We start from the raw sequence: 27,027 nt of genomic DNA on the forward strand, positions 1-27,027 counted from the left end.
GACGCCACCGGACAATGGCTGCTGCACAGGCGGAGGGTCCTCCCCTGTGGCCCTGGCCCCTCTAGCTGGTGATGGACTTGAGGCCAAAAGGCCCCCGCACGCAAGGCAGGGCGATCGAGTAGAAGCTCTGCCGAAGCCCCGTCCCGCCCCTCTGCCATCCCCGTGGGCCTGCTTCGCTCTGCTCCCAGGCCTCCCCTTCGTCAGTCACAGGGATACTGTACCTTGCAAGACACTGCCACAGACCATGTGGTTCACCTAACAGGGCTGGCAGGTGTTGAGGGGAAAGAGCAAGAGGAATCTCTGGGTTTCGGGTCCCTGTGTGACTCATGTTGTACAACCCCCTCAGAGGCAGCGGGGAGGAGGTGGGGTGGAGTTACGTTACCTTCATGGACACAGCAAGGGCAGAAGGAGAGAGGTCTACGCCGCGGAGTCCCGCCACTGGGCTCAACTTCAAAAAGGACCAACAAGGAGGAGGAGGAGGAAACGGAGAGACACAAAAAAGGGAGGAAGAAAGAGAGGAGGAGGAGGAGGAGGAGGAGGAGGAGGAGGAAATTGGAATTGGAGAGGGACAGGGAGAAGGTGAAATAAACGACAAAACAAAAGACAAGCAGAGGACAAAAAGCATAAAAAGTGAGAAAGGAACAACAGGAGGAAAAGAAAAAAAAATACAAGAAATGGAGAAGCAGAAACAAGGGAAACAAAGTCTACAAAATGAATCGAGTCCTTTTTCAGCACAGAAACTGAACAAGAGCAGACCCAGGCACTGGGTGGCAGTCCTGGGGCTGGGGGCCTGGGGGGGCTTAACAGAGGAGCAAGGGGCGTCCAGAGAAGACACACATCAAGTCCCATGGTGGCGGGCAGCTGGCAGGGCAATGTGTGCAGCTCCGCACGGTGGCCCAGCCCTCTAGGCCATGGGCTCCTGTCCCCCGCAAGTGCCTAAGGCCCCTGGACTGGTCTCCCTACCTCCGGGCAGCCTTGTGGCCAATACTTCGTCTAAGTGTGCAGGTGATACCCTGGGAGTCCCCAAGTGGGCAACGTGCTAAGATGCCACCATCGTCACAGGAGCTGGAGTGGAAACTGACCTTGCTCGGGGCTGAGGTGGGGCCTGCTAGCGCCAGAATGCCACGTCCACGGGGGAATCTGAGCCTGTGGAGGCAGCGCCCAGCCTGCGGTCGGTTTGGGCGCTCTGGCCCCTGAAGTGTTATCAATTCTGGGCCGGGGGGCATTGGGTCAGCATACACCCAGTCCAGTAACTTACCCCCGCCGCCTCCCCCCTCCCCCTGCCCAGGCCATCGTGGAGGGAGCCAATGCCACCACTGGGACCGGGGCTGTCACACCGGACTAAACAACCAAAAGGGGTGAGGTGACAGGATGGTGGCGGCACGTCACGGAGGGGGCCACTGAGGGCAGACACTGTGGAGAGAGACATGGCTAAGACCTCAGGGAGGCCTGATGGCTACGCAGGGAGGAGGGAGAGGAACTGAGCAGGGGCCATCACAGAACTCACGAGCACACAGAGGAGACAGTGGAGCCGCGGAGGAACGGCCTTCCGGTGGCAGGGCAGGGTGACCACAGCAGGGTACCAGAAAATACTTCGCTTTCCTCAATAGAAGGACCAGGTTCCGCCCCCACCTCCCCTTTTTTGGTCCCTCATGGTAGCTTACTCTGTGCTCAGGAAACAGGGTCTGAGGGGGACACCTCTAAATTGGAGCCAGAGAGTGCGTGTTTCTCAGGGGACCTTTTCCTGGCTGATCCAGGCGGGACCGAACCTGGGCCAGGGTGGAAGGGTTGCTGTCCTGAAATGGGGGCGAGTCTGCTGATACTCAAATCACCCGAAGGTAAAAGACACCATGGCAGCCACACACTGACTCACTCCAGGTGACCAGGCCCCATGTGTGGTCTTCACAGGGCCCCACGTCCAGGCCTTTCTTCCGCCGTACCAGGTCCGTCAAACCACCAACTTTCCAATTAGCAGCTGAGCGGAAACCCCTTGCCCCACCCAGAGAGCCTGGATGGCCCCCTGAATACAGAGCCAATGGAAAGCCACTGCCAGAACCATGTCCCTCTCATGACTTGGCCAATGCTCACCTGCTATCAAGACTTGGAAAAGTTTGTGGGAAGAAGAAACGGTGCAGAGCTAAGAGCTCTTGACACACAGAATCCAGGACAGATAAACCCCTCAGGGCCAATAATGAGAGCAGCGATCCCAGGAGAGTAGAGGGAAGGTTGGGGGAGAAGGAGGAAACGATCAGAACAATTGATGTACGACGCCCCCCCCCACCCCCTTGCCCCAGAGGATGAACAATACAAATGTGGGTGAAGGGAGACAGCGGATGGTGTATAATATGAAAATAAAAATAATTTATAAATTTATCAAGGGTTCACGAGGGAGGAAGGGGGGGAAAAGAGGAGCTGATCCCAAGGACTCAAGTCGAAACAAAATGTTTTGGAAATGATGATGGCAACATATGTACAAGTGTGCTTGACACAGTTGATATATAGATTGTTATAAGAGTTGTAAGAGGCCCCCAAAAAATGATTGATTGAAAAAACAGAAGAACAGCTCAAAGACCCCACTGAATTTTTTTAATTTTAAATTTGTTTTTAAAAAATCATTAGGGGCTCGCTCATACAACTCTTATCACAATCCATACATACATCAATTGTGTAAAGCACATTTGTACTTTAGTTGCCCTCAACATTCTCAAAACATTTGCTCTCCACTTAAGCCCCTAGCATGAGGTCCTCATTTTTCCCCTCCCTCCCCACACCTCCCTCCTTTATGAACCCTTGATAATTTATAAATTATTATTTTGTCATATCTTGCCCTGTCCGACTTCTCCTTTCAGCCACTTTTCTGTTGTCCATCCCCCAGGGAGGAGGTGACATGTAGATGCTTGTAATCTGTTCCCCCTTTCCAACCCACCCTCCCAGTATCTCCATTCTCAGCACTGGTCCTGAAGGGATCATCCGCCCTGGATTCCCTGTGTTTCCAGTTCCTGTCTGTACCCGTGTGCATCCTAGGGTCTAGACCCCACTGAATTTTTGAAGCTCTCTGTGTGCTGCTCGGCGGAGGAAAACATACTCAGACTTTCCGGCACCACAAACAGCAGCAGACCCCTCAGGTGAACCCCCAGGGGCTGAGAACGTGGGCTGGCCACGCCCTGAGAGAGCGTGGCACAAGGCTACGACTTTCTACTTGGGACTTCTCTGGCCTGTTCTCAAATCTCCGCCCCCATCAGTGAGGGCTGCTTTTAGAAAGATGGGTTTTTGAAAGAAGAGACCGAAATGCGGGGGAAACCCACCACACCAGGGAAGTTCCAGCCCAGCCCCGGATCTGGAAGGAGATTCGAGGTGGCAGGACCACAGGCTTCGACTATGGGCAGCAAGCAACGCCTCTGCTTTTGAGAAATGCTCTAAGATGCTGGGGATGAGGGAGCAGCAAGCAAACAGGTTCCTGGCTCTCCTGAAGAGGCACTATACTCACATCTCACACCACCTTGGAGACTTCTGGACACCCCGCCTACCCCCACCCCCACCCCCCTTGAATTTGGTCCTGGTTGGGGCCTTCCTGCAATATGCCACACGGAGCCTCCGGGCACGTTTTATTCCCTGGGGATCTTAGATCTGTCCCTCAGAATCAGCACTTCTTTTTGAAGCGTGTCACCTCCCTCCAGCCCCAAATGATGCTTCTGTAGCCCCTGCTCCCTCTGATGTGGGGGCTGGTGACACGCGTCATGACTTTTGAAGTCCACTCTCAGCTACGACCTTGTCCTCCATGAGGAGTTAGCTCGCAGGCTCTGGGAGGGCCTAACTAAGGGTGACTTCCTGAGCCAACTGGGGGGCCATCTCCCCTGCCCCAGCCTTGCACAGAGGCTCAGAGGAGGCTTGGGGATGTCCTGCAGCCAGGACTTGAACCAGGTCCCAGGGATGCTCTCACACGGCGGCCTTCCTCCAGGCCCTGTCTCTACCCTGGTCCAGGCGGCCTCTGCCCTGGCTGGGACCCAGAACGGGTGGAATGGCCAACGAGGGCTTCCTCTGTTTTCTACACATGCTCTTTCTGCAATTCCATCTTCCCTTCCACCCACCCTGAAGACACTCCATCCGCAAGACACACGGTCCTGTCTGGTCAGCCAACAGAATGCAGCGTTCGCGGATAGCTCAAGAAAACCGCAGGGCAGGGAGCGTGGAGCCCAAGCAGCCTGTGCCCACGGCTGAGAGGAGCAGAAAGAACGGCCGGGCCTTGCTCTCCTAAGGAGAGGTGGCAGAGTCCAGAGGGCACAGCCTCGATCGGAGGTGGCCGGAGGCCTCTCTGGGTTCCCATTATTCCCATGTTGCTTGCTGAGCCGTAAATCACTGCTCTAGAATCAGAGAACCTTCCAGAAAGTCAAAGCTGGTTGAGGCTCCTGCTTCTCAACTTGCCCTCCAGCCTGGTGTGTACACCCTGGGGGCAGCACTTGAAGCGCGCTCACCCTGCCCCCGAGAAGCCTGGGCCTTTGGACTCACACCACAGCAAAGCAGCAGTTGGGGCAATCTCGGGGGCTCAAATCCTGGTCCCTTGGGGAGCAAAGCCATTCGGAGAGGCAAGGGCGGGGCCTTGGGCACACGTGGCAACACCTTCTTGTGGGTTGTGGGACAGCCCTTGCTACTGCGGCAGAACTGGGTGCAGGGTTATAATGGCAGATTCCTCCCCACCTTCCTGGTCTTTTTCTCGCCAGTGCAGTTCTTTCATTTTCCTAAAACTTCTTTCTAACACGTCCCCCCTGCGACTGTCCTGTGTCCTCAGAGAAAACCCCGTAAGATTCCCCCTCGGGAATGAAAAACAAGTTCCCCAAGTTCTTTTGAGCTGACCACTCTGCCCTGAATCCAACCAGCCCTAGAGGTCCACAGCAGCCACGTTCTGAAGGAAAGCCTGCTCTTCTGGGGGATGCGTGTATGTGAGTGAGGGGGAGGGGGGGAAGAGGGGCTGAAATGAGACAAAGACAGATGGGAACTGGAAATACGGGAATCCAGGACAGATGAGCCCTTTAGGACCAGCGGTGAGAGTGGCCATATCGGGAGGGTGGAGGGAGAGAGGGAGAACAGATGACAAGGTCTACATATAACCTCCTCCCTGGAGGATAGACAGCAGAGAACTGAGTGAGGGAGACGTCGGATGGTGTTAGATATGATAAAATAATAATTATTTATAAATTATCAAGGGTTCAGGGAGAGGGCAGGAGGGGAAAAATGAGGAGCTGATGCCAAGGGCAAGTAGAAAGCAGGTGTTGAGACTGATGATGGCAACATGTGTACGAATGCGCTGGACGCAAATGATGTATGTACGGATTGTGAAAATTGTTGTATGAGCCCCTAATAAAATGATTAAAAAAAAAAAAGACCGATGCCTGCCGGAGAACACCTGCCCAGTCCTCCAACGGTGGCAGAGAGATGCTCACGGGCGTCTGTGCTCATAGGAGCTGGGAGTCTAGCAGCAGTGGCTTATTATCTTCTTGCTTTAGAAAATCTAGCAGGCGGAACTTGTTTGGGCTGTGACTGCCATTTGGCCTCAGCACACGGTCCAAGTGGGAGCAAGCTGCCAGGAGCTGGTGAGGGGCTGGCTTATTCCCCCAGTGGCATTTCGAGGGTCCCAACCTCTGGTCACAGGGCCTCTGTGGGCCAGCCCTGTTCAGCCCTACTCCTCCCCGAGGGGGGCTCTTGCTTTCTGCCAGTGGCACCCCGGGAAGGTGTGGGTGCAGCTCGTATCCAACACTGTCAGAGGGGGTAACGCCCCAGGAGGGGACATCAAAGCAGGGATGGGATTGCCCATCAAGCAATGCGGGAACCCAGCACTTCCACTCCCCACCCTGCCGCCTGCCAGCCATGGCGATGGCGAGCGGGTGCCTCCTGCCACTGGGCAGAAAGGAGAAGGCAGGAGCTGCAGGGAGCCACAGGAGATGGGGACCAGGCCATGGCGGGGTCCACCCATAGGGGGAGTGACTAGGCTGTCCACGTATGACAGGGATGGGGTGGCCCTGGGTACTGTGTCACTTCACTGCAAACTCAATCTACAGGTTGGGGTGGGGAGTAGGAAAACGCAGGAGTTAAGACCTGCATAAGTCCACAGGCGAGCGGGCACATAGACAGACAGACAGACACACACACACACACGCCCACATACAGAGAGTCGCATGGATTTCAAAGTTCTGAAGCAAAACAGAGAACCACGTGTAGATGCACACAGAGCTGATGTGGCCAAGTCCACTAGGGGCACACACGGAGAGCCAGCAAGACAGGGAGGTGTGGACAAGGGCTCTCAGGGGGCAGTGGGCAGGCCTGGTGGCGGGGTGGGGGAGCTTCAGGTCTTGATGCCCCGCTCCAAAGCAATCTGCGTGCCATCAGTGACACTGAGACATACAATCTGCGAGGCCATATCTTTGAAAATGAGACATCAGGACTGTGTACGTGGGAATTCAAAGTTCTTCAGAAGAGATATCGCCTCTCTCAAAAGATGGGATTGGGGGGGGTGGCGCTCGGGGAGTGGCTCAGGGGCGGGAACAGCGTGGTCACTCTGGGACCCTTCCTCTCTTGCCCTGGATGGTCATTGTGTGACCTCTTCAATGCTTCTTCCGGAAGCACAAGGTTCCGCGGAACGGAGCAAGGGAAGTCTTTCTTCACTGACGCTGGGGTGGGTTCCGACTCAAAGTGTCCCCGGGAGTTTCTGAGACAGTCAGTCTTTACGGGAGCCTCCTCGTTCTCCCTCGGACCTACGCTGAGCCGTCCACCGTGCACCCCCGGCTCCCTCACGCTCCATCCTGTGGCTCAGGCTTCCAACAGACACGCAGCCCCCAAACAGCTGCCTACCACCAACGGGCCCCACAGAGGTGGCAGCTGGATGGGCAAACCTCAGAAGGCTGGCTTCTCCTGGGCAGGACACGGCGCTGCCCACAGCCTCACCTCCCACAGGAGTTGCAGTCTGGCTGCTGCGTGACAGCAGGGCGCCTGCGGGCTTCTGGGGATACAGCAGCAGGGGAGCCGTTGGGCCAACCTCGCAGCCTCCAGATCTCCAGCAGGTTAAAAGCACACCTGTACTCCAAATAATGAGTAGTAGGCACGAAGCTCTGACTAAAACGTCTGTGGTCACAGACAAGGGTGCCCCTGTAGCGGCATTGGAACGGAAGGCTTCTGAATGCTTCATGGGCAGGGCTGTGGGTTGGCTGAGAGACAAGTGTCGAAGGCCCGAGGGCTTGACTCTGTTTACTCCCCTCCCCGCTGGCATGTGCAGGGATGTGAGACCCCAAAAGGCTTGTAGCCGGAGTTTAGAAAGTCACAGGGCCAGCTCCCCTTCAACCCTTCGTCAGTGGGGGTAGGAGGAAAGAGACAGACGGACACCAGATGTGTGTGAGAGTTCTTGAGATCGTGAGTGGGGAGAGAAGGGTGGGGGCAGTTGAGAGGAAATGGGTTTTGACCGTTTCTTCTCAGGAGATTTTGAATTAAAAAAAACCAAAACAAATCCCCCACATTGCGAGTCATTTAGAATTGCCATAAACACCCCTCCCCAGGTGGGTGTGGGGATGTTAGGAGGAGGAGGGAGGACAGGAGTCGGGGCATTAGGCAAGGACAGGGATGGGTTAATCGGGTCGTAAGCATCAGCCCTTTTACAGCATCAGTGGTTCCGAGCGAGTCAGTGAACACACCAGAGCTTAGGGCACGGGGGTGTGTGTGCGTGGGGGACAGGGACAGGCCACTCCATGCGGCAACCACCAATCCCACGCAGTGGTCTCTTCCTGGGGGAGCGCCCTAAGGGTGTGGCACTGCCTGGCAGTCGGCATCTTGGCTTTGTGTCTTAAATACACAGGCCAAGAAGGGACACAATAAGAAACAAGAACTCCCTTTGCCTGCTCTTCTGTTTTACAACCACTTCTAGGCATGGAGCTGCCAAGGGAAGAGGTGGGCCAGGCTGCCAGATCAGGGATGTGGGAACAGGAGCCCCCAGCCCCCCCATGGCCAACCGCTGTGCTGGCTGCTCCACAACCCTCTTCCAGAGTCTTGACACAGGGCTCTCAGGGATCGGCGGTCGTGCCTTGGAGCCACGGGGAACACCGAGCGCTGCCCAGCAACAGTCCCGGAGACCGTTGGAGCCCCCTCGAAGGTCAGTCAAGACACGGACAGCCTGGCCTTGCCTCCAGGGTTTTAGATCAGCTAGGCCTGGGGGGATGGAGCCTGACCATCTGCATTTCTGACATGCTACTCGGCCTGTGGCTCTCAACCTTCCTAATGAGGAAAGCAACCCTTTTAGACAGCTCCTCGTGTGGCGGGGACCCCCCAACCAGAACATTATTTTCCTTGCTACCCCATCACTGTCTCTGTGCTGCTGTGATGGATCAGGCCTCGGCCCACAGGCTGAGGACCGCTGGGGGAGGATGCTGCAGCTGCTGCTCCGGGCACCGCCTTTTCAGGAGCACTGTCTTAGGTTCTGCCTGTCTCCCTTGGAGGGGGGAAAATGCCCCCCAATTCTGCAAAGTTGCGGGCAGGGGGCACAGGCATGACGACAGGGCATGGCCTCCTGTGGTGGCAGTGAAGCCGGCACATGTGCTTGGACTGGGCCTCTCAGGCACAAGCAAAACGCACTCCTGCAACTTGACTCTTCCCTCCTGACTGTGGTGTGCAACCAACGTTTGAGTGATGTGATGCCTACCACTTACGGGCAATGAGACTGGGCAAAGAGGTCATGATGGAAGGTACAAGCACACACCTGTGTGTGTGTGTGTGCGTGAGGGAGCTGGGGCGATCAAACAATCAAGCAGTTGTATGGGGATATTACGCAAGCTTCATGGCCTCGGACTGGTGATATTTTGTTATTAAAAACAAATATCCAAATGGGCTCAAGCAGCCAGAGTGGGAGCCCCTCTGGGCGGTGGGGAGGGCCTGGCGCGCCGCTCCATCCGAGCTGGAAAAGGCCTGGCTTCTGGCACGGGGTTATCAGGTGGACCCTCTGGTTGTTTGGGAGCAGGGATCGAGGGGAGAGGGCGGAGAAGGGGTTTCAGCAGGGTTAGCGGCAGCGTCAGATGCTGCTATACATACCACCCAGATGCAAGTCGATGAGGTCACTGTAATAAGACTCTCCCCAATAGTCTACAACAAGGAATTGGTGAAGACAGAGTTACTGGATCAGATAACCCTCCTGCCCACCCCCAACCAGATGATCAATGGAATGAGGACACACACTCACACACACTCATAGCTGGGAGGGTGGAGAGGAGCAGCAGGAAGGCACGCAGCGTCAGTCTGCAGACTGCGGGGTGGGGCGGGGAGCTCCATGGGCAATGGAGCCAACAGCCCATCCCCATGGGGCTCCTGGGCACACCCCTACCAGGTGGGGTGAAGGCCATGGCTTTGTGTGGAACCTCGATGCCTGGGACGCTAAGTTACTTAAGGAAGATTTAAGCAAGGTCAGGGGCAGATCCAGGGTTACTTACTTCCTCATTCCCTGGACACTAAAAGCCTCCAGGCTGAGGGGCTGCCTGGGGCCCAGGCCTATGCATCTTAAACAAGCTCAGCAAGGATACCGATCATGGGGTTTCAGGTTGACATAGCTCGCCCAAGGACTCTTGCACGCGTGACCTCACTGGAGACCACCTCAAACTCCTTGCACAAGCACTTCTGTGGGATGGTCTGACATGCATGAAGCCCTGGTTCTTCTGAAGTTCATGGCAGTCAGCATGGTTCTTACCCTGCATCATGTGTCCCCAGGCTCTTCAGGGCTGCTGGGCAGCCTCCAGCCTTTAGCTCCACCCTACTGGACGCACCTTCTTCCCAAGGCTGAGATGCAAAGACTGGGCACTGCTAGGGGACTTCGGAAACTGCCATTGGAACAGGTGGGGGTGAACTGTCCCAAACCACAGAGGAACGCAGGGCATGCCAAACTCCAGTCCCTACCGTGTTTACCTCTTTTCTCCAAGGCCCACCCGCCTGAAGGCTGACCAAGGAGGCCCCAAGAGGCACATCAGGAAGGGGAGCACAGTCCTGTGAGGGCTCTTCATCTGACCATCTGACGCTCAGGGTGTTTCCATGTCTGAATCAGGGTTCCGGAACCAAAGGGGCTTGCCGGAGCTCCCGAGCCAGAGAGAACCCAAGTAACTGCCTCAGGGTTGAAGGTTCCGCGCCTGGTCCTTTCAGGGAGGATATAGGGAAGATGGGGGTAGGGATCAGGTCCCTCTGGAGGGACCACTTGGCTATCAAGGTCGGACCTTCCCAGACACTGGGAGCCGTGGCATGCATTGTCAAGGTCCATCAGGGCCGGTGCAGGCCCCACAGCAGCGGCTGTGGAAAGATGCTACAGGATCCTGCTCAGCTGAGCCTACCTTCCCACAGGAGAAAAGGGCACCCAGGTCAGGTCTCGGCCAGGGGCCACTGGAGGACAGTTGGGGAGCAGGGAGAGAGGAAAGGGCGGCCAGCGTGCGTGATTCAGGCTCAGAGATGGCCCGGCAGCTGGAGCAGGGCCACTGGGAATGCTCACAGAGAACCAGTCTTCCGAGGGATGTAATTCAATTTTTCAGAGGGAGAAGGACACATTTAGCAGCATGTTCTTGGGGTAGGAGCCCCGGTGTCCTGAGAAATTCCCCAGGCGCAGCACAGCACGGAGAGGTTGCCAGAGAGAGCTTGCGAGGCCTCTTTTTAACAATGGGACAGAAAGCGCTTTGGACGGAAAGATCTTGCTTCGACAGTGGTTCTCAAACTGTGTCGTGGGGAACCCAACAGCTCGTCAAGAGGGTGCTCCGCAGGGCTCTCAGACACCTGGTTCATCCACACTTGCCCCCATTTAAGCACACTGCAACAGCACCACTGATGGGCTTGCTAGTCTGTGCGGCCGGGTCAGCTCCCTGTGGGAGGCCTGTGGGCTCGGCGCAGGTGTCTGGACGTTTCGTGAAGGCCAGTAGTGGGGCTGCCTGCCTGTTTATCCAAAGTCCAGTCTGCTTTAAAGAATGTGAACCTGCTGACTGCTCGGAGGAGGCGGCCACTCGGCCAGGTGAAGAATTTGCCTCTGAAACCGTGGGGTGTCTTGAGTCGTTGCGGTCCCTGTTATCTGGACTCCCCCCGAGGGTTTGTGCTGTGAACGGGGCAGGCCAGACCACCTGGTCGCCAAGATCAACTGTCCTCAGGCGGCACAACCTAACCTAAGTCCACCAACATGGCTGATCGTTGGAATCACCTGGGGATCTGGTAAAAATACAGATCCTGGGGTTCCTCTTACTAGAGATTCGGATTCAAGGGGTCGCAAATGGAGCTCAGGGATCTGTGGTTCCAGCAGGTTCCCAGGTGACCCCAATAATCAGCTATGTCGGGGAAGCTAGGATCTACCTGACTGTGATCAAACCACGCAGCCTCCCTCACAGCTACATCATGATGGAAGCCAGGAGAGGCTCTCAACACAGATGCTCCGTCTGGAGCTTCCTGATTGGCTAGATCCCCTTGGGTTATAGAAACCGTGAAGGATTACCCGACACACCAGGTAAGCACATGCTTACCTGTGCTTACTTGCTGATCTACATTGAATAATTTCACAATTTTTTTCAGCACAGCACATCTGAAAAGATGCTCTGGATCTGAAATACGGTTCTATGGATTTGAAAGTCAGATGCCAACCACGTCAAGAAGCACAATCTCTGATGTGGTGAACACAAATGCCATCCAACACTGGGGCAGTGGCTGGGGCCTGCAGTGTGAGGAGGAGGGAAAAACCCAACAACTTCCACAGCTGCATCTTTTCCCTCCCCAATCGCTTCGCCTGAAGGGCAGCACGCGGGGACGGTAGGGCTGTAGATTCTAGGCTGTCAACAGTCTGGAGAAGGAGACCTCCCTTCTACACCTGACTCTCCAACCCAACCGTGTGGACGACAGGCCCTATCGATTTTACTGACACCAGGTACACACCGCGAGACCACCAGGTGGCCTGGCCTCGCGCAGGATCAGGCTGTCACAGCTGGCTGCTCATGGGCTCACAGCCCCCACCCCAAGGTCAGAACAGGGAAGTAACATGAGGTCACACTATTTCTTTCTACCCCAGGCTCGTAATTTGAATGCCGAATCTGCCTATAGGCCTCCTGCTCACTCAGAAATGGAAAGCTTGCCCACACAGAGATGGGGCCACCTGAGAAACAGAAACCAGTCACTACGTGCCGGAGACTGGGCCTCTGGGTCTTCCAGATAGTCTCTGAGTCAGGTCCTGAGACATCCATGGGGGGAGGGGACAGGGGGCATCACCAGCCACGTGGGCTCCAAGTCCATGTTGCTCTCTAAGGCCCCCTCTGCGCTGGCCTGCCATAGGGCAGGCGAGCCTCTCAACCCTGCCCTGGCCACTGTCCTGTCCTTCCGCTAACAGAGGGCCCGTGTGCACCCTGGAACCCTGCCTGCACTCCACTCGTGGTGTGGAGGGGGTCCTTGTGTGGCCCCTATGGTGCGGGCAGCAGAGGGGCCAGGGAGAGCTAAACAAAGGGGGGTGGTCCATGGGGACCAGGCTGGGGCTTGCTCGGTACAGTTCTGTGATGGCGGCTTGTGGTCCCAGCTCCCTTGTCCCCGGTTATTTTCTTCTAGAGAGAAGGGATGGGTAGGGGAGGGGAGGACAAGCAGGAGCGCGTCCAGGGCTTGCCACCAGCAGGTGAAATGGCTCAGATGTCATCCCACAGGTACATGGCAAGCCTGGGAGGCAGGGCGAGGACCGGGGCCGAGGGCAGTGTCAAACAGGCGCTTTCCTTTCCGTGGCCCCAACCTCAGTGGTGAAGGGGCCCAGCCAAACCTGCTGGGAGAGGAGCTGAGGTCCAGATGAGGTGACATTAAGGCGAGCTAGCCTGGTACTGGTGGGTGGGTGGGGGCTTTGCCTCACGAAGAAAACCGAGACAGTACCTGCTTCACCACGCAGTGCCTTTTCCACAGCGACCCCTCTCTCCTCCAGCTGCCTCTGCTTCTCCTCCACCTGCTCCAGCTGCCGCTGGATGATCTGCCACAGAACCAGACCCTCCATGAGTGCCCGCCCCCACCTCCTGGCTCCCCAAGGAGGGCAGTGTGTGGAGAGCGAGGGAGGACCAGGGACAGGAAGGGTTCCTTCTGGGTGGGCCCTGAGCCACCCGCAGCAGCCCTGGCTCCACGCGCAGACTCCCGAGTCTCTGGGTGAATTGGGGCCGTGGGGTTTCGGGGCAGGAGGGGATGGATGTGCCTACACAAACCAGGCTCCCCTCCGCGAGACACTGCTCAGCAGCGGGGGTTCTTGGAAAGCACTGTGGAAATGCGGCCTCTGTGAGGGAGAGGTTTTCATCAGAAGCTGGACTGGCCAGGATCGGTAAGGCCCACCTGGGACAGCCCTGACCTCTTGCCACAAAATCCCAGGCTGACAAGCCACACTGGTGCTTGGTAACAGCTTACAAGTGAGCTAGCTGCCTCTGCAGGGGTTGTGCTAGACCAGGGGTGGGTGAACAGACAAGAGCGACTGTGGCAATCAGCTTGACATTGCCAAGTGGCCTCTCACAGCTGGCCTTGGGGCCTGCGGCCACGGGCCACAGCTGCCAGTGCCCTCCCCAAGCCTAAGGGGGCTAGTCTAGAGCTGACACGCTTGGCTATCCTTTCACCTCCACCACAAGCACGAGGCCCTGTTGTTACATTAGGCACTCTCGTGGTGCAGGGGAGGGGCCAAAGGGTGTGACCCGCAAAACCACCAGCAACTACTCGGGAGAGAGACTGGGCTTTCTCCTCCTGTAAACAGTTACAGTCTCAGAAACGCACGGGGATCGCTATGAGTCAGCACTGACTTGATGCCGGTGAGCTTGGTGTGGTTTGGTCCTTACATTCAGAAGCCTGGTGGTGTAGTGGTTATGCATTGGGCTGCTAACTCCAAGGTCAGCAGTTTGAAACCACCAGCTGCTCTTTGGGAGAAAGAGGAGGCTTTCTACTCCCATGCAGAGTTAGAGTCTCGGAAACCCGCTGGGGCAGTTCTACCCTGCCCTAGAGGGTCGTGATGAGTCAGCTAGTTGGGCTTCCTGGAAGCTACATGATGGCTGTACCCTAAGAATCCGGGGATGCCCTCTCGTGCCAGTGACTTCACACAGGGTCCATCCCCCTACCTCTGCCTTCTTGTCTCTCCTCAGACCAGGCCGAGAATGAGCAAGGTGGACAGGGAGACAGCTGCCACATGACCTTGCCAGGACTCCGGACGGCACTCAGGAGTGTAGCGGTGCCACCTTGCGTGGTCTCACCTGGGCTCGGTGCAGCCGCTTCAGTTCCTCCTGCTTGGCCTGTCTCCGAGCTGCCTTCTGCACACGCCGGGTCAGCTTGAGGCTCAGCTCCTCTTCTGTGTAGGTTCTCGGCTGGAGAGAACGAGGTTTCCTCAGCCCGCAGTGCTGGTGAGAAGCTGGCTGGCAGGGCTCTTTCTGGTGGTGGGAGCTGGTGCCTGACCCCCATGGCCCCTCCACAGAGCACTGCAGGGCTGAGGGTGCTGGCAGACACGTGCGTGCAGGAGAGGCGTGTGGACCGATGGCCTGGTGGGCAACTTAGCCAGGGGGGTGACTAGCACGCATGTTTCACTGCTGCGCCCCGATCCTGCGGGGCTCACCCAAACACCTACAGGAGCAGACACGTGCCCCTCCTGACAAGGACAGGGGCTGCGTGGAGGCTGTTTGGGAGGTGTAACAACTGACACCAACAACCTCCTTCTCTTGAGACCACCTGGAGCCTGTCTGGGGATGTCTGTTCTTCCTAAGACTCGGCGTGGGGTGATGGTGTGAAAGGGCTCAAGCCCCCGCTTCTAGGAGGCTTACAGGGAAAGAAAAAAGAGACCGCGAGGGTCTTTTCCGGTCCTTGGGTATGGAGCGGGCACTGACTCAATGACAGTGAGCTTGGTCTGGTATTAGAAGCCACATTCTTTAGAGGAGTGGTGCTTGCGAGATTCTTTAAAGAAGCAACATCCGATGTAAGGACACAGGATGCTACCCTTTTAAGTCTGGAGCCCCTGAACTCACTAATAGAGTGGGGGGGGGGAAGCCGTGGGGTGGGGCCTGGAAGAACTGAGGGACCTGCCAGGGTCCCGGGAGAGTGGCGGGGGAAGCAGGGCACCAGTGCGTGTAGGGTGCTTTACCGTGGGCACCAGAGGCAAATGTTGGGGGCTCTGTCTGTACTTTCAACACCCTCTTGATTGCCTCTGTGGATTTTATAGGCCTTGGTGGCGACTTCTGAATTCAGCCCAGGCTACAGTCTCTTCATTGGCATTCTAACGGCTGGTGTGATGGCCGGAGCCCACTGACCACCAGGGGTGTGCTGGGGCCCCCAGCGTCTCGTCTTGCTTTGTGGTGCAGGCCTGTGGAGGCCCATTGCTGCCGTGCCCCTCCCTCAGGCCCCGGAACCAAGGGCCACATGCACTCCCGCCAGCCTCTCTGGTCGCTGGTCTGAGGGCAGCCCTGCTGCCGGTGCTGGTGAGCGCCATGCATGGAGGAACGCAGTTAGTGAGGATGGACCGGGCCGGGCGCTCTGGGGGATTAATCACAGACAAGCATGCAACGGGGTGTGGTGGTGCGGGGCAGCCGATGGGAAGGAGACTCTACCTTTGATGCAAACGATCTCCTGAACGCCAAGGCGTGTGGTACATAGACCGACTTTTAAGGGGATGGCAGAACAAAACAGAACGGCAATGATGGTGATGATGGGGGGGGACATGAGAAACAGCACACACAGAGATGGAGCAAAATCAGTTAGACGTTTAAGACGAACACACGAGACTACACCACGTAATCGAGTTTCACAGCGTCCCACAGGACAGCAGGGGGACGGCCCTGGAGGTGGGGGCCCCGGCAGCAGCGGTGTCTAAGGGAGAACCCCTTCTACTCTGAAGAGACAGCTTCTCCACTTTCCCCCATGTCCCCTCTCTTCTCACCCTCCCGGAGTTCCAGTTAAAACTGCTGACATACAATGAGACGCCACGTCTGCCTGAGCAACTCCCAGCACAGAGTTCATTCTGACCCCTGGCGTCTGACTAGTGCTGTGCCCACAGCGGTTCCACACGCCGTCCTTCACCCCTTCCTAGTAGCTCACCAAGCCTTACACAACGGGCTCAGACCCGCATGGTCAGCAGTTCAAACCCACCAGCAGCTCCGAGGGAGAAAGACTGGGTTTTCTCCTTCCGTACAAGGTTCCAGTCTCAGAAACCCATGTAGGGGGTCGCTCCGAGTCGGCACTGACTCTATGGCAATGAGTCCGTCTGAGGTACTTCTGGGTAGATGCGAGCTGCCAACTGAGAGTTAGCAGCCAAGTGCACGAGCCACTTGCACGACCTCTACGTGGGGGGATATTCTCCCGGATGCTACTGGGCAACGGGAAGAGGATGGGTTGTGGGGTTCCTGATGCCAGAGACACACACCCAGCAACGTTTTCTTCCTCCTGCCAGTGCTCCCAAAGAAGGCAAGATGGGCTCACACCCATCTCCCAGGAAGAGAGAACAGGCGGCCACTTCTTGGTTATCCACGGTGAACCCGCCACCGAACATGCTGCCCCTTTTCCACGGACTGGTCTCTTCGTGCCCACGGGCCCAAGTATGCGACAAACTCTCCACAAACTTCCTAGACGCCTGTGCACTCTTCTGGCTGTCCGCGGTACTTTCAACATCATCATCTAGCTGTCACATGTGGACGCGGTTTCTGAAAACAGCAGCTCGGGGCCAGGGGCACCCTCAACACGTTCAAGGGAACTTGTGCAGCGGATGTGCCCAATGCAGTTTTTTGATCTCTTAACTATTGCTTCCGTGACCATCGATGGTGGAGCCTAGCAAGATGAAATCCTTGACAACTTCAAGCTTTTCTGTTTCCCCCAAACTTGGAGTCTAGTTGCGAGGATTTAAGTTTGCTTTACATTGAGGTGTAATCCCCACTGAAGGCCACAGTCTCCTTAGGAAGTGCTTCAGGGTCCACCTTACCTTCTGCGAGCAGGGTTGTGTCTACACACTGCAGGTTGTTAATAAGCCTTTCTCCAATCTAGATACCTTATCTTTCATGGATGATTTGCTCAGCATATAGGATGAATAAATATGGAGAAAGGATCCAACTCAGATGCACACCTTTCTTGATCTTAAACATGGAATATTCACTTGCTCTTTTTAAACAACTGCCTCTTGGTTTATATGCAAGTCCTGCGTGAGCACAAGCAAAGTGTTCTGGAATTCTCGTTCTTTGCAATGTTATCCATAATTTGTTATGATCCACACACTGAATGCTTTGCGCAGTCAATCAAGCTCAGTACATATCATTCTGGCATTCTGTGCTTTCAGCCAAGAACCGCCTGATGTCAATAATGAGGTTGCTCATGCCGCCTCATCTGGCTTGGATTTCTGGCAGCTCCTTCCAAATGTTCTGTCGCAGCTGTTTCCGAATGGTCATCAATAAAATGCTACTTTGTGTCTTATATTAACGACACTGCCCAATAGTTTCCAGATTCTGCTACGTCACTTTCTTTGGAATGGGCACAAATATGGATTTCTTCCAGTTGGCTGGCCAGTTAGCTGTTTTCTAAATTGCAGGTGGCTGGGATATTTGAAAGGTTTAATGTTGGACAATTCTTTTTGGAACAGTGACTCTGTGTTTTCCTTTCATCTTCTTTGGATGCATCCTGCATCATTCAATATTTTGCCCATAGAATGAATCCTTCAATATTGTGATTTGAAGCTTGGATTTTTTTCCTTTTATTTCTTTAAGCTTGAGATATACTGGGTGTGTTGTCCTTTTGATCATAATATTCTACTTTGTCTTCTAGAACTGTCTTTTGAAATTTCCTGTTCGGCTCTTTTCACTTCACCATGTCTTCCATTTGCTTTAGCCACTCACGTTGAAGAGCAAGTTTCAGAGTCACTTCTGTTATCCTTTCCCCCTTCATTCTTTCTTGTCTTCTTAAGGACCTTTGCTTTCTTCGTGCATTATGGTCAGGATGTCATCCCGTAACTTCTCAGGTCTTCCTCATCAGTGTTCAATGCACCCCCTATCTCTTGTTGGGATGTTCTGTCTTCTCCTGTTGGGTCCCTCACCCCTATCCTTTATTCTGGAAAAGGTCTAAGCTAAAGACAAGTTGAAAGAGGACAATGAATGCCCATATGGTCCTCACCAAATCGCCTTGTTGTGGGCCATCCATCAGACGCCGGCTCTTAGCCACACAGGATGCAGCAGAGCTGGCTCCAGGGCTTCCGGGGCTCCATCTTTACGGGCACAGATGTCAGGCCTTGTCTTCTGAGACGCCTTACGGTTAGCAGCTGACACTTAGCCATTATGCCCCCGGGCTCCTTAACACCCACCTGGATTTCCCAAACGTTAACCTGTGCCACATGGGAGCCAGCTCTCTTGGTATTTCATCTATTCCTCCGCTCTCTCTATCATTTCATGTTGAATATTTTAGTCTTTACTTCCTAAGAATAGCACTGCCGTGGCTTACGAGGAATTTAATGGTTAGCTAATACTATATTGCATAGAAAGTCCAAGTTGACATTTACTCAATTTTCCCCCTAGCCCCCTGTGTTTTGTGTGTGTGTGTGTGTGTGTGAACATGGCTGTAGGAAGTGGGCAGAGTTTAGCCTGTCAATCAGTTGCAGCTTGATTGAAGGGCAACCCAAGCTAAATGGCTCTCTGCGGCCGGCCTCTTCCTCCTCTCCATGGAGGTGCTCGCACTCTCTGCTTCACCTTCCTGTTGGTGAGCCTCGCAGCGGAGACCTGCTTGTGATGCTTCCACCTCCACTGGAGCCCCAGGCCTGCAGCCACCAGCCTGGGATCTCCTGCATTCTCCATCACTGCACGTAGCTGTGTGAGGCTGAAGAGGGATTTATGGACTAATGTCCAACTTATGGACTTGAGCTGGACCAGCTGGGATGCTTTCTTGCTATCCAATTACCCCTGATATAAAGCTCTTTCGTACACGTATATGAGTGTCACTGGACTTGTTTCTCTAGCCGACCCCGGCCTAACATACTGTTTTTCAAGCTGTCTTGGTTTGGTCTGGTTTTCCGGCAGCCCTGGGTCTCATGGCTTGGAGACTGAGGGTATCCTGCTTGTGCATAACATCATGGTTGGAGGTGGGCCGGTGTTATCGTCGGCTTGGCTATGTCTCTGCAATTTCTTACGTGAACTCAGTGTCTGGGTCGTCACTGGTACTTGAGTCCCCGGGGCTGCTCTGGCTCTTGGATGTTGTGGTGGGACCCGCAGGCTGCTGTTCGTATTGACAGTGGGAAAGGGGAACTACACCCTGGCTCCTCACGTCTGCTCAGCCTTGGGGGCATGCGGCTGGTCGGCATAACTATCCAGGGCAGCCTGCCACTCAGCATGTGCACGGTGCCCCATCAATTAATGGAGAAGCTGCACACAGACCTGACCACGATAGCAGCCATACATGGGAAGGTTAACACGCTATGAAGGGGTTAAACGTGCCCGCTGCCGTGCCAATGAGGCAAAGGGAACCCGTGGGCCATGTCCTCCTTTCTCCACAGACCCCCTGAGGCGGCCCATTGCCAGTCGCCTGTGCTGGGGTATGTGCAGAGCCTCACGTACAGGGGCTTCAAGTGTGGAAGAACACAATGAGAATTACTGGGATTTCCCCACAACACTTCTGAAGCCTCATCCTGTAGCCAGAAGCAGCTCCCAGTTTGTACCAAACTACTGCTTGGGAGAGTGCAACGGGGGCACTGGTTAGAGGCACATTAGACCAGCCCCCGCTGGGGAGCGAGGGCACAGAACCCCAAACCGGAACTCAGCGTGGCTTAGTGGGTGGGCAGAACTCAGGCAGCCTCTGCAGACAGAGAGGGATGGGTAGGCGGAAAGACGGACGCTCTAGGTATCCTAGAGTGTGGACAGATCAAGAGCTGGCATGGGCACGGGAGACACACGAGTCAAGAATGAGATGAAAAAACGACAAAAAACACCACCAGGTCTCCCCCAGTTTGCAGTGATGAAAAGAGGAACTGCATCAGACTGGGGGTGGGGGTGGTGGTAGGACGGGTGCTGGAGAGAGGTTCTGAAAGCCACGTGAAGGGGCTTAGGCCTATCACGGCGTGCCCAATGGTTGAAGCCCTGGAGGCCTGTGGAGAAGGCAGCCTCACCCTCAAACCTGAGGAACCTTTTAAAGACGGGACGTGATGTTGGGGGAAAGTCTTCATTCACTAAAGGGAGGCGCAGGAGGCTGGACCACCAGCTTGGACAGGAGGGCAAGCCCACCGCCCCTAGAGTTAGGTGGTGGCTGTGCTGCTGAGGTGTTTGTGCGGCACCCCCCCCCCCCATCAGAACCCCCTCCTGCCCCCATCCCCCTCCAACGTGACAATGTCTACACAAGGCAGCAAAAGGCCCTAAAACCCAAACATTGCACGCCCACAGGAGGCCAGAGAGGAAGGCGTTCCAGAGGGAGATACCCACGGCTCTGGAGAGCCATTGGTCACCTCTGCCCCAAAGCCGTGAGGCAGCGAGGGTGACTAGGTCCTAACAAGCACGGCCCAACTCTGTCTCCTGAGTCAGCCACTTTCACAGCAGAACACCCTCTTTTCACCAACAAGCAGGCAGACGACTGGAAGATTCCTCAGCGACCCAGCTTCATGGCATACCTCTCCCATCCGCTGTCCCACCTCCACCACACCCTGGGGCCAGAGTGGCTTGTCCCCCGGCATCCTGTGTGGTGGTGGTGGCAGGAGGGAGTGGTGGGGAGTGGAGGGAGATTCCATTTCCACATGGGATTCCCATGCTTCAGCTGAGGGCTGCCAGGCTGCCTCCGAAAGTCACAGTGCAGCTCTCCCAAGGGCTGGCCCCGGTCTCCGCCACAAGAGCGGCACCCAGGATCTTCCACCAGCACAGCACATGTTTAAAGGTCCATTTGAAAAGCCGCGAAGGGGCCTCTCTCTCTTACTTGAACCACTGGGCTGGACTCCTGGTTCAGCTGGGAGGCCAGACTGCCTTTCCCCATCCTACCTCCCCACAAGGAACAGTGCTAAACTGAGGGTGACAGGACCCTTGAGCCTCCTGAGGCCTGGCCATCCACGGGATCACATACCTCTCGCTTGGACTTCTGGGAGGACTTCTCAAGGATGTCGTCGCTGGAGAGGTCAGAGTCCTCTGAGAAGCTCAGCTGGCGCCGGAGCTGCAGCTCTGGGGGACAGGGACAGAGGGAGAGTGAGGACAGCGGTGGCTGCCCGCAGGGAGGAGGTACAGGCAAAGGCTCCAGCTGTGACTGTGATAAAAGACACCCAGTGTACAAGGTGCCATTTTAACCATTCGTAAGCATGTAGTCAGTCTGTTTCTGCAGCATGACGACTACTACAGGGCTCTGGACCCTTTTCATCCCGACGCACTGACTCCCCATGCGCCCTGCCCTCGCCCCAGTACAGCTTCTAGGCTTCCTCTGTCTCTGTGCATTTGCTTTCTAGATGTTTTACACACGTGGCACTCAGTGGTGTTTACCCTTCTGCATGTTAAGGTCACGGGCGAGTTTAGGGATGATCAGTGGTAGCAGGCAGGCCTCAGCAGTGCCCCTGCCTGGTGGATGTTCTTCTTCTCGCACATTGGGGAGCGAGTGGGCTCTCAGCCAATGCTGAAAGGATGTTGCCTGGAGCCTGCCTGCTACTCCCTGGCAACACTGCCCTGTCCTGCAAAACCCAGGCCCGGCTTGGAGCTAAGGCGCCTCCTTCAGGAAGGGTACAGAGTCAAGCTGTTTGCCAGTTTCTGGCTGGCCTTTCCGCTGAGAGAGCATGTTCTGAGGCAGCAGTGGTGGCTCGGGGAGACCTGGGCTGCACCCCCTGCCACCACTGCCTGTGTGCATGTTGCTATGATACGGAACAAGCTTCAGCAGAGCTTCCCGACTGTGACAGACTAGGAAGAGTGGCCTGGTGACCTACTTCTGAAAAACCAGCCAATGAAACCCTATGGGAAATAACTGGTTGCGAGTTAGGATATAGGAAAGCGCCTTTTCTCTGGAGAGTATGCTATGAAGGAATTCCGTTACTGCGAGGGAAATGAAGCTTTAAAATCCAAAGGAAAACAAATTTACAATGAAAAAAAGTTAGAAAAGAATAAAGCCCAAACCCCACTGATCACAGCTGTGTGATCCGCAAGGGAATGGGGGGGGGGGGGGGAGAAGGAAGAACATGACAAGGCCAAGCGTCTCATGTGTGGCCATGCGTCTCATGTGTGTTGCGTGTGCGCTCAGGCTTGCGCCATCAGTTGGGGGCCGACGCAACACCCATGCTCTGCCAGCCGAGTCCAGCTCCCTTGCTCTGGCCCCTACTGGCACGCAGCGGCTAGGAACGCACGGGGGCGCCCCCCATCTTGGACCACATACCTGCTCTCACGGTGGGCGACAGCCTGTGCTTCGCCGAGTCCACGGTGGCCCCGCTCGAGGGCGTGCTGCAGCGCGACCTGTCCTCGCCCTTCTTCTTCTTGTCCTTCTTGTAGCCGGAGAAGACGGACTTCCACAAGGACTTGGACTTGGCGGTGGCCTCCTCCAGCAGCCCAGGGCTGGGCTTCTCGGGGGGCCGGCCCTCGCTCTTGGGCTTCTTCTCCTTCTTGCTCTTGCGCGGGGAGAAGAGCGACGACCTCTTCTTGCTCTTCTCGCTGGAGCCCTCGGAAGAGGTCACCGACCCGTCTGGCCCGCCCGAGTCCGATGGCGCAGACAGGACCTCCTCGCCGGTGGCTTCGGGCTTCGGCGGGGGCCCCGAGGAGCCCTGCGGGGCTGGGCGCTGGGGGGACGGCGAGGCCGGGTCCCTGCCCTTGGAGGGTACCGGGAAGGCCTTGTGGGCGGGAGCTCGGGCCAGCCTGGCGGCGGCGGCCGCCACCTCCATCTCCTTCATCCGGCTCAGCTGCTTGGCCATGGCGTCTCTCAGCGCCTGGCTCTTCACGCACGTCTCCCGGGCTCGCATGCGCTCTTGGGCCAGCTCCTTGGCTTCCGGGGAGACGATGGGCAGCCCCCTCTTCTGCGCTTGGGCCCCGTGCTGCGGCCAGCGGTCGGGCGGCGTGAAGAAGGCCTCGGGCAGGCTCGCCTGCTCCCCCGCGCGCTCGTCCTCGTAGGTGTCCTCCACGTCGTCGGCGAAGGGGATCTCGTCCACGCTCTCGGCAAACGACTTCCGCACCTCCTCCCGGGGGGCCCGGGCGGGCTCCCGCGGGGGCCGCAGGCGCAGGGCGGCCCCGGGCCCCGGCAGCGGTGGCGGCTTCCGCTGCTGCAGCTGCAGCGTGGCGGGCTCCTCGCCGCGGGGCGGCGGCGGCGGCGGGCTGGAGGGCGGCGTGAGCATGGTGGAGTCGGAGGTGTGGAAGCTCTGGCTGCCCAGCGTCTTCATGTTGGACGAGCTGCCGTGGAGGCCCAGGCCCGAGCTGCTGGACGCGTCCCTGCGCTCCTCGGGCGCGCTCCGCAGCTCGCGCTCCGACGGCGGCGACTTGGGCGTCAGCAGGGCGGCCGTGTCCCCGTCCCCCGGGGGCAGGCCCGACCGCTTGGGGACAGGGGGCAGCTGCAGGAGCTGGAGCCCGTCCTCCCGCGCCGGCTCGACCCGGTAGGACCGGAGGGTCACCGGCTTCAGCGCCGGCGAGGGGAGGCCGGCCTCGGGCCCCTTGCTGCGGTCCACGGGGGTGAGCCCGAGGCTGCGGCGGATCTCGGCGCTCTTCATCCAGAACTCTTCCACCAGGTTGCTCCGGGTCAGGGCCTCGGCCAGGGGGCTGCCCCGCTGCTCCCGGGCGCCCGCCGGGCTCACGGGCAGCGGGGCCAGCGGGGTGGACGCTTTGGCGGAGATGGGCTGGAAACGTATGGGGGACTCGGTGGGCGACGGGATGGTGGCCTCGGAGGAAGGCTGGGGCTGGGAGCAGATGGGGAGCGGGGCGCGGGGGGTGGTGGGAGTGGCCGACCGGGGCAGAAGCTGAGGGCCACCTAGGGAGGCAGGCACCCTGGCTTCGGGCAGCGCTGCGGGCTGGGAGCGGATGGGTGAGGGTATGGTGGTGTGCGCGGAGGGGGCTTCGGCCCTGGGCTTCTCTTGGGGGAGCAGAGGCTCAGGGAAAAAGCGCTCCTCTGGGGATTTCACCTTGTTGGCGACAGAGGCATACGGGCTTCGAGCACCCTGCGGAAGGGATGGTAAACAGAGGGGCTTAGAAGGCACTTAACATTGGTCATCACCCCCCCCCCAAAAAAAACACCCACCACAACAACCCACAAACATTCTTTGTCGGGGAGCCTGAGCCTGCGTTTGCTAAAACATACGAGAGGCTTCACAAAGTTCATGGAAAAATCCTGTTCTCTCAATTCTATTTTTTTCTCCATAGGCTTTTTCATTGCAACCCCTGCCCCACCCCTCCACCCGCCCCTCCAAACAAAACCGGTTTTCCTTCTTCATTCCTTGTAGTTGTTATTCATGACTCCAAGAGACCAGGCCTCCCTGCCGGCTCTATCCGTTCTATTTTAGAACCCTTATATAGGAGCCCGGTGGGACTGGGCTGCTCACTGCAAAGTTGGCTGTTCGAAACCCTTATCAGCTCCATGGGAAACAGAGGAGGCTCTCTGCTCCTGTAAAGATTCACAGCCTTGGAAACCCACAGGGGCAGTTCTGCTCGGCACTACATGCTCACTGAACTGGAATCGACTTGATGGCAGGGAGTGTGGAGCTTATACTAAATTCAAGGAGCTCTGATGGCAATGTGGGTTAAGCAACTGTTCATTAACTGAAAGGGTGACGGAAAAACTTGGGCTAATGGTGATGGCTGAACGTGATGAATGAATTTAACATCACTGAACTGCCCAGGTGGAGATTGCTAAGATGGCTAATTTTGTTACTTAAGTAGTTTGTTCGTGTTCTCTCTCTCTCTCTCTCTCTCTCTCTCTCTCTCTCTCTCTCTCTCTCTCTCTCTCTCTCACACACACACACACACACACACGCAGCACGTGGACATAATTGAGAGGGTGAAGCCCTGCGGCAGGGTGACTGCTCCGGGAAGTGGTGGGGAAATTATACTCAGCCGTCCCTACTCCCTTCCTAGGAAGGCTCAGCCCTGCCCTGAGGCAGCACCCATTTTCAACAGCTTGACTCGGCATGCTGAGGAGGGAGTATTTTTTTTTTAAGCTTCCTTAGAATGAGGCCAGTAGCCCTCCTTCCCCACTACTCGCTGTGCAGTGTTCACCAGGGGATGGTCCCTAAGATGAGAGATGATTTGTCTATTCAGGGTGCTTTCGGTTCTGCTCCCCACGTGCATGCCAGGCCCTTACCTCTGTCACGGGGCTGTGCACCGGGGAGAAGCCAACGCCTTGGTCCCGGGGGAGCTCGGTGGGGCTGGAGACTTGCGAGGGGCCTGGAAAGAATGGACACAGGGATTTAGCCAGGAAAGCCCACCGCCACTCAGGCTAAGGGGGCTTCTCTCCCAGTGGCCGGGCAGTAGGTAGCCGGCCGGCCATTTTCAGGGAAGAGAGAGGGCTGGGAGTTCCAGGCTGAGCCCCTGCTCCTCACACACATCTTGTGGGAAGAAGTCCTCGCAGAAGTGATGGAATTTACCCCACGTGCTTCCCCACAGCTCTTCCGCTAGTCCTCTTGTCGGCAGTGCACCAGGAGGGTTGACTTCAGTCCGTGCTTATGACCTGGCCCAAAGCTTTGAGCTTCTACTCTTTGCACCCGTGTATAGCAAACGGGGGTGGGGATGCTGGCTGAAGCCATCTGTGGGTGGATGCCTATGGCCCAAGCACGGAGGAGGAGTCCTGCTGGCCATGTGGAGGGTGGGCAGGCTGCAGCCCCACAGCATTGCTTCGGGGACAGGCACTGTCTAGTCACCCTCAGCCGACTAGAAGCAGGAATTCTGCAAGAGGAGCGCACTCACCTCTCTCCTGATGCTTTGGAATGGGGGGTGGCGTCTCATCCTCATTTTCCGAGACCCTCAGCTCCAGCTCTGCCTCCACCTCTTCCTGGTGCCGCAAGCGGAGTTCGGTTTCAGCGTCTGATGGGATATCATCAGACCAGTGCTGGTCTGGAGGAGGGAAGGGAGACATAGCACAGGCTTGGGTGCACAGCCCAGCGAGGCCGGGCTCCGCCCTGCCTTCCTCAGGGACAAGTCCAGTCGCAGTGTGTGAGGCCTGGCCTGGACCGCAGTCCCTGAGTGGCCCACTTCCTCCCTCCGGGTATAGCTCATGGTGGTCCTGTGAGATCCTGTGCGTCTCCCACTCTTTGTAAACACAGCAGCAATGACAGGCTAGGCTGTGACAGAGAGAATACTGGTTTACCGGTGGCAGGTGATCGTGCACAAGTCTTTGCTCCTTTACAACCCCCCTGCCCAGCCTAACCCTTTTCTCCCTCGCTGTTGCTGTGAACACCAGCCTGCCTGGCGGGCTCTGGGTTCTGATGGACTCCATGCAGGCCCAGTGGGTCAATGGATGGGGTGGCTGAACTGACACACCCTCTAAATGGGTGGCGGAGCAGGGAATGTGCCTGGGGACCTAAGGGCTTCCTTCTGTGAGCTCTGTGTCTTGACTTGGTTTTGTGTGTTTTCCAATCCTGGGTCCAAAGTGCTGTGGCCCCACCTCCAGCGGGGAGAAGGGAGGCTCTGGGGTTCCCCCGTACCATCGTCCAGCTCAGCACCAGTGTCCCCCGTGTCCCCATTCTCCGCCGCCTCCCCTTCTATCTCTGCAGGTTCTGAGTCCACGTCTTCTTCCAGGTCATTCTCCTCAAAGGGGACTGCAAGGCAGAAATGTTCAAGGGAGGAAAGGGCAGGGAAGGCAGACAAGCAGGCTGCCTCTACAGGTGGACGTTCTCAGGGCCATGAGGAGGTGGTGGCAGGGTAAGGGAGACCCTCAGGTGTCTTGGTTTGGAGGGGGGGTTTCTATAAGAGTACTGTGGGTGCTGGAAGGGCCCAGAGCCATCCAGAACACCCAGTCTTAGCATTTCCCTGCTCGAGAAGGGCCAAATGGTGGCAAAGAGCAGCCCAAAGCCTGCCCATCTTCCCCACCATCCTCCGGGGTGCCGCCCCCCCCACATGAGCAGGACCCCTCAGGTCTGCAGAGAAGACTCCAGGCTGGCAGGGGGGTGGCGTGCCATCTGCAGGG

At 56.8% G+C, this 27,027-nt stretch overlaps 1 protein-coding gene across 14 annotated transcripts in view; it reads right to left on the bottom strand.

Annotated features, from left to right (window-relative positions):
• MICAL3 (microtubule associated monooxygenase, calponin and LIM domain containing 3) overlaps positions 1 to 27,027 on the bottom strand; it is a 204,998-nt gene that overhangs the window by 5,007 nt on the left and 172,964 nt on the right. For 10 of the 14 annotated variants that reach the window (XM_075552280.1, XM_075552275.1, XM_075552289.1 and 7 more), the window contains 9 exons: positions 26,546 to 26,659; positions 25,809 to 25,955; positions 25,207 to 25,289; positions 22,309 to 24,067; positions 21,025 to 21,119; positions 15,567 to 15,617; positions 14,226 to 14,336; positions 12,883 to 12,976; positions 9,064 to 9,114 (listed from right to left, as the gene is read on the bottom strand). In XM_075552280.1, the coding sequence (XP_075408395.1) occupies positions 9,064 to 9,114; positions 12,883 to 12,976; positions 14,226 to 14,336; positions 15,567 to 15,617; positions 21,025 to 21,119; positions 22,309 to 24,067; positions 25,207 to 25,289; positions 25,809 to 25,955; positions 26,546 to 26,659 (2,505 nt within the window). The remainder of the gene's footprint in view (positions 1 to 9,063; positions 9,115 to 12,882; positions 12,977 to 14,225; positions 14,337 to 15,566; positions 15,618 to 21,024; positions 21,120 to 22,308; positions 24,068 to 25,206; positions 25,290 to 25,808; positions 25,956 to 26,545; positions 26,660 to 27,027) is intronic. The other 4 variants (XM_075552278.1, XM_075552285.1, XM_075552279.1 and 1 more) reach the window with 3 other exon arrangements.

Source organism: Tenrec ecaudatus, chromosome 6 (assembly GCF_050624435.1).
Source record: "Tenrec ecaudatus isolate mTenEca1 chromosome 6, mTenEca1.hap1, whole genome shotgun sequence".
Classification (NCBI taxonomy): Eukaryota; Metazoa; Chordata; class Mammalia; order Afrosoricida; family Tenrecidae; genus Tenrec; species Tenrec ecaudatus.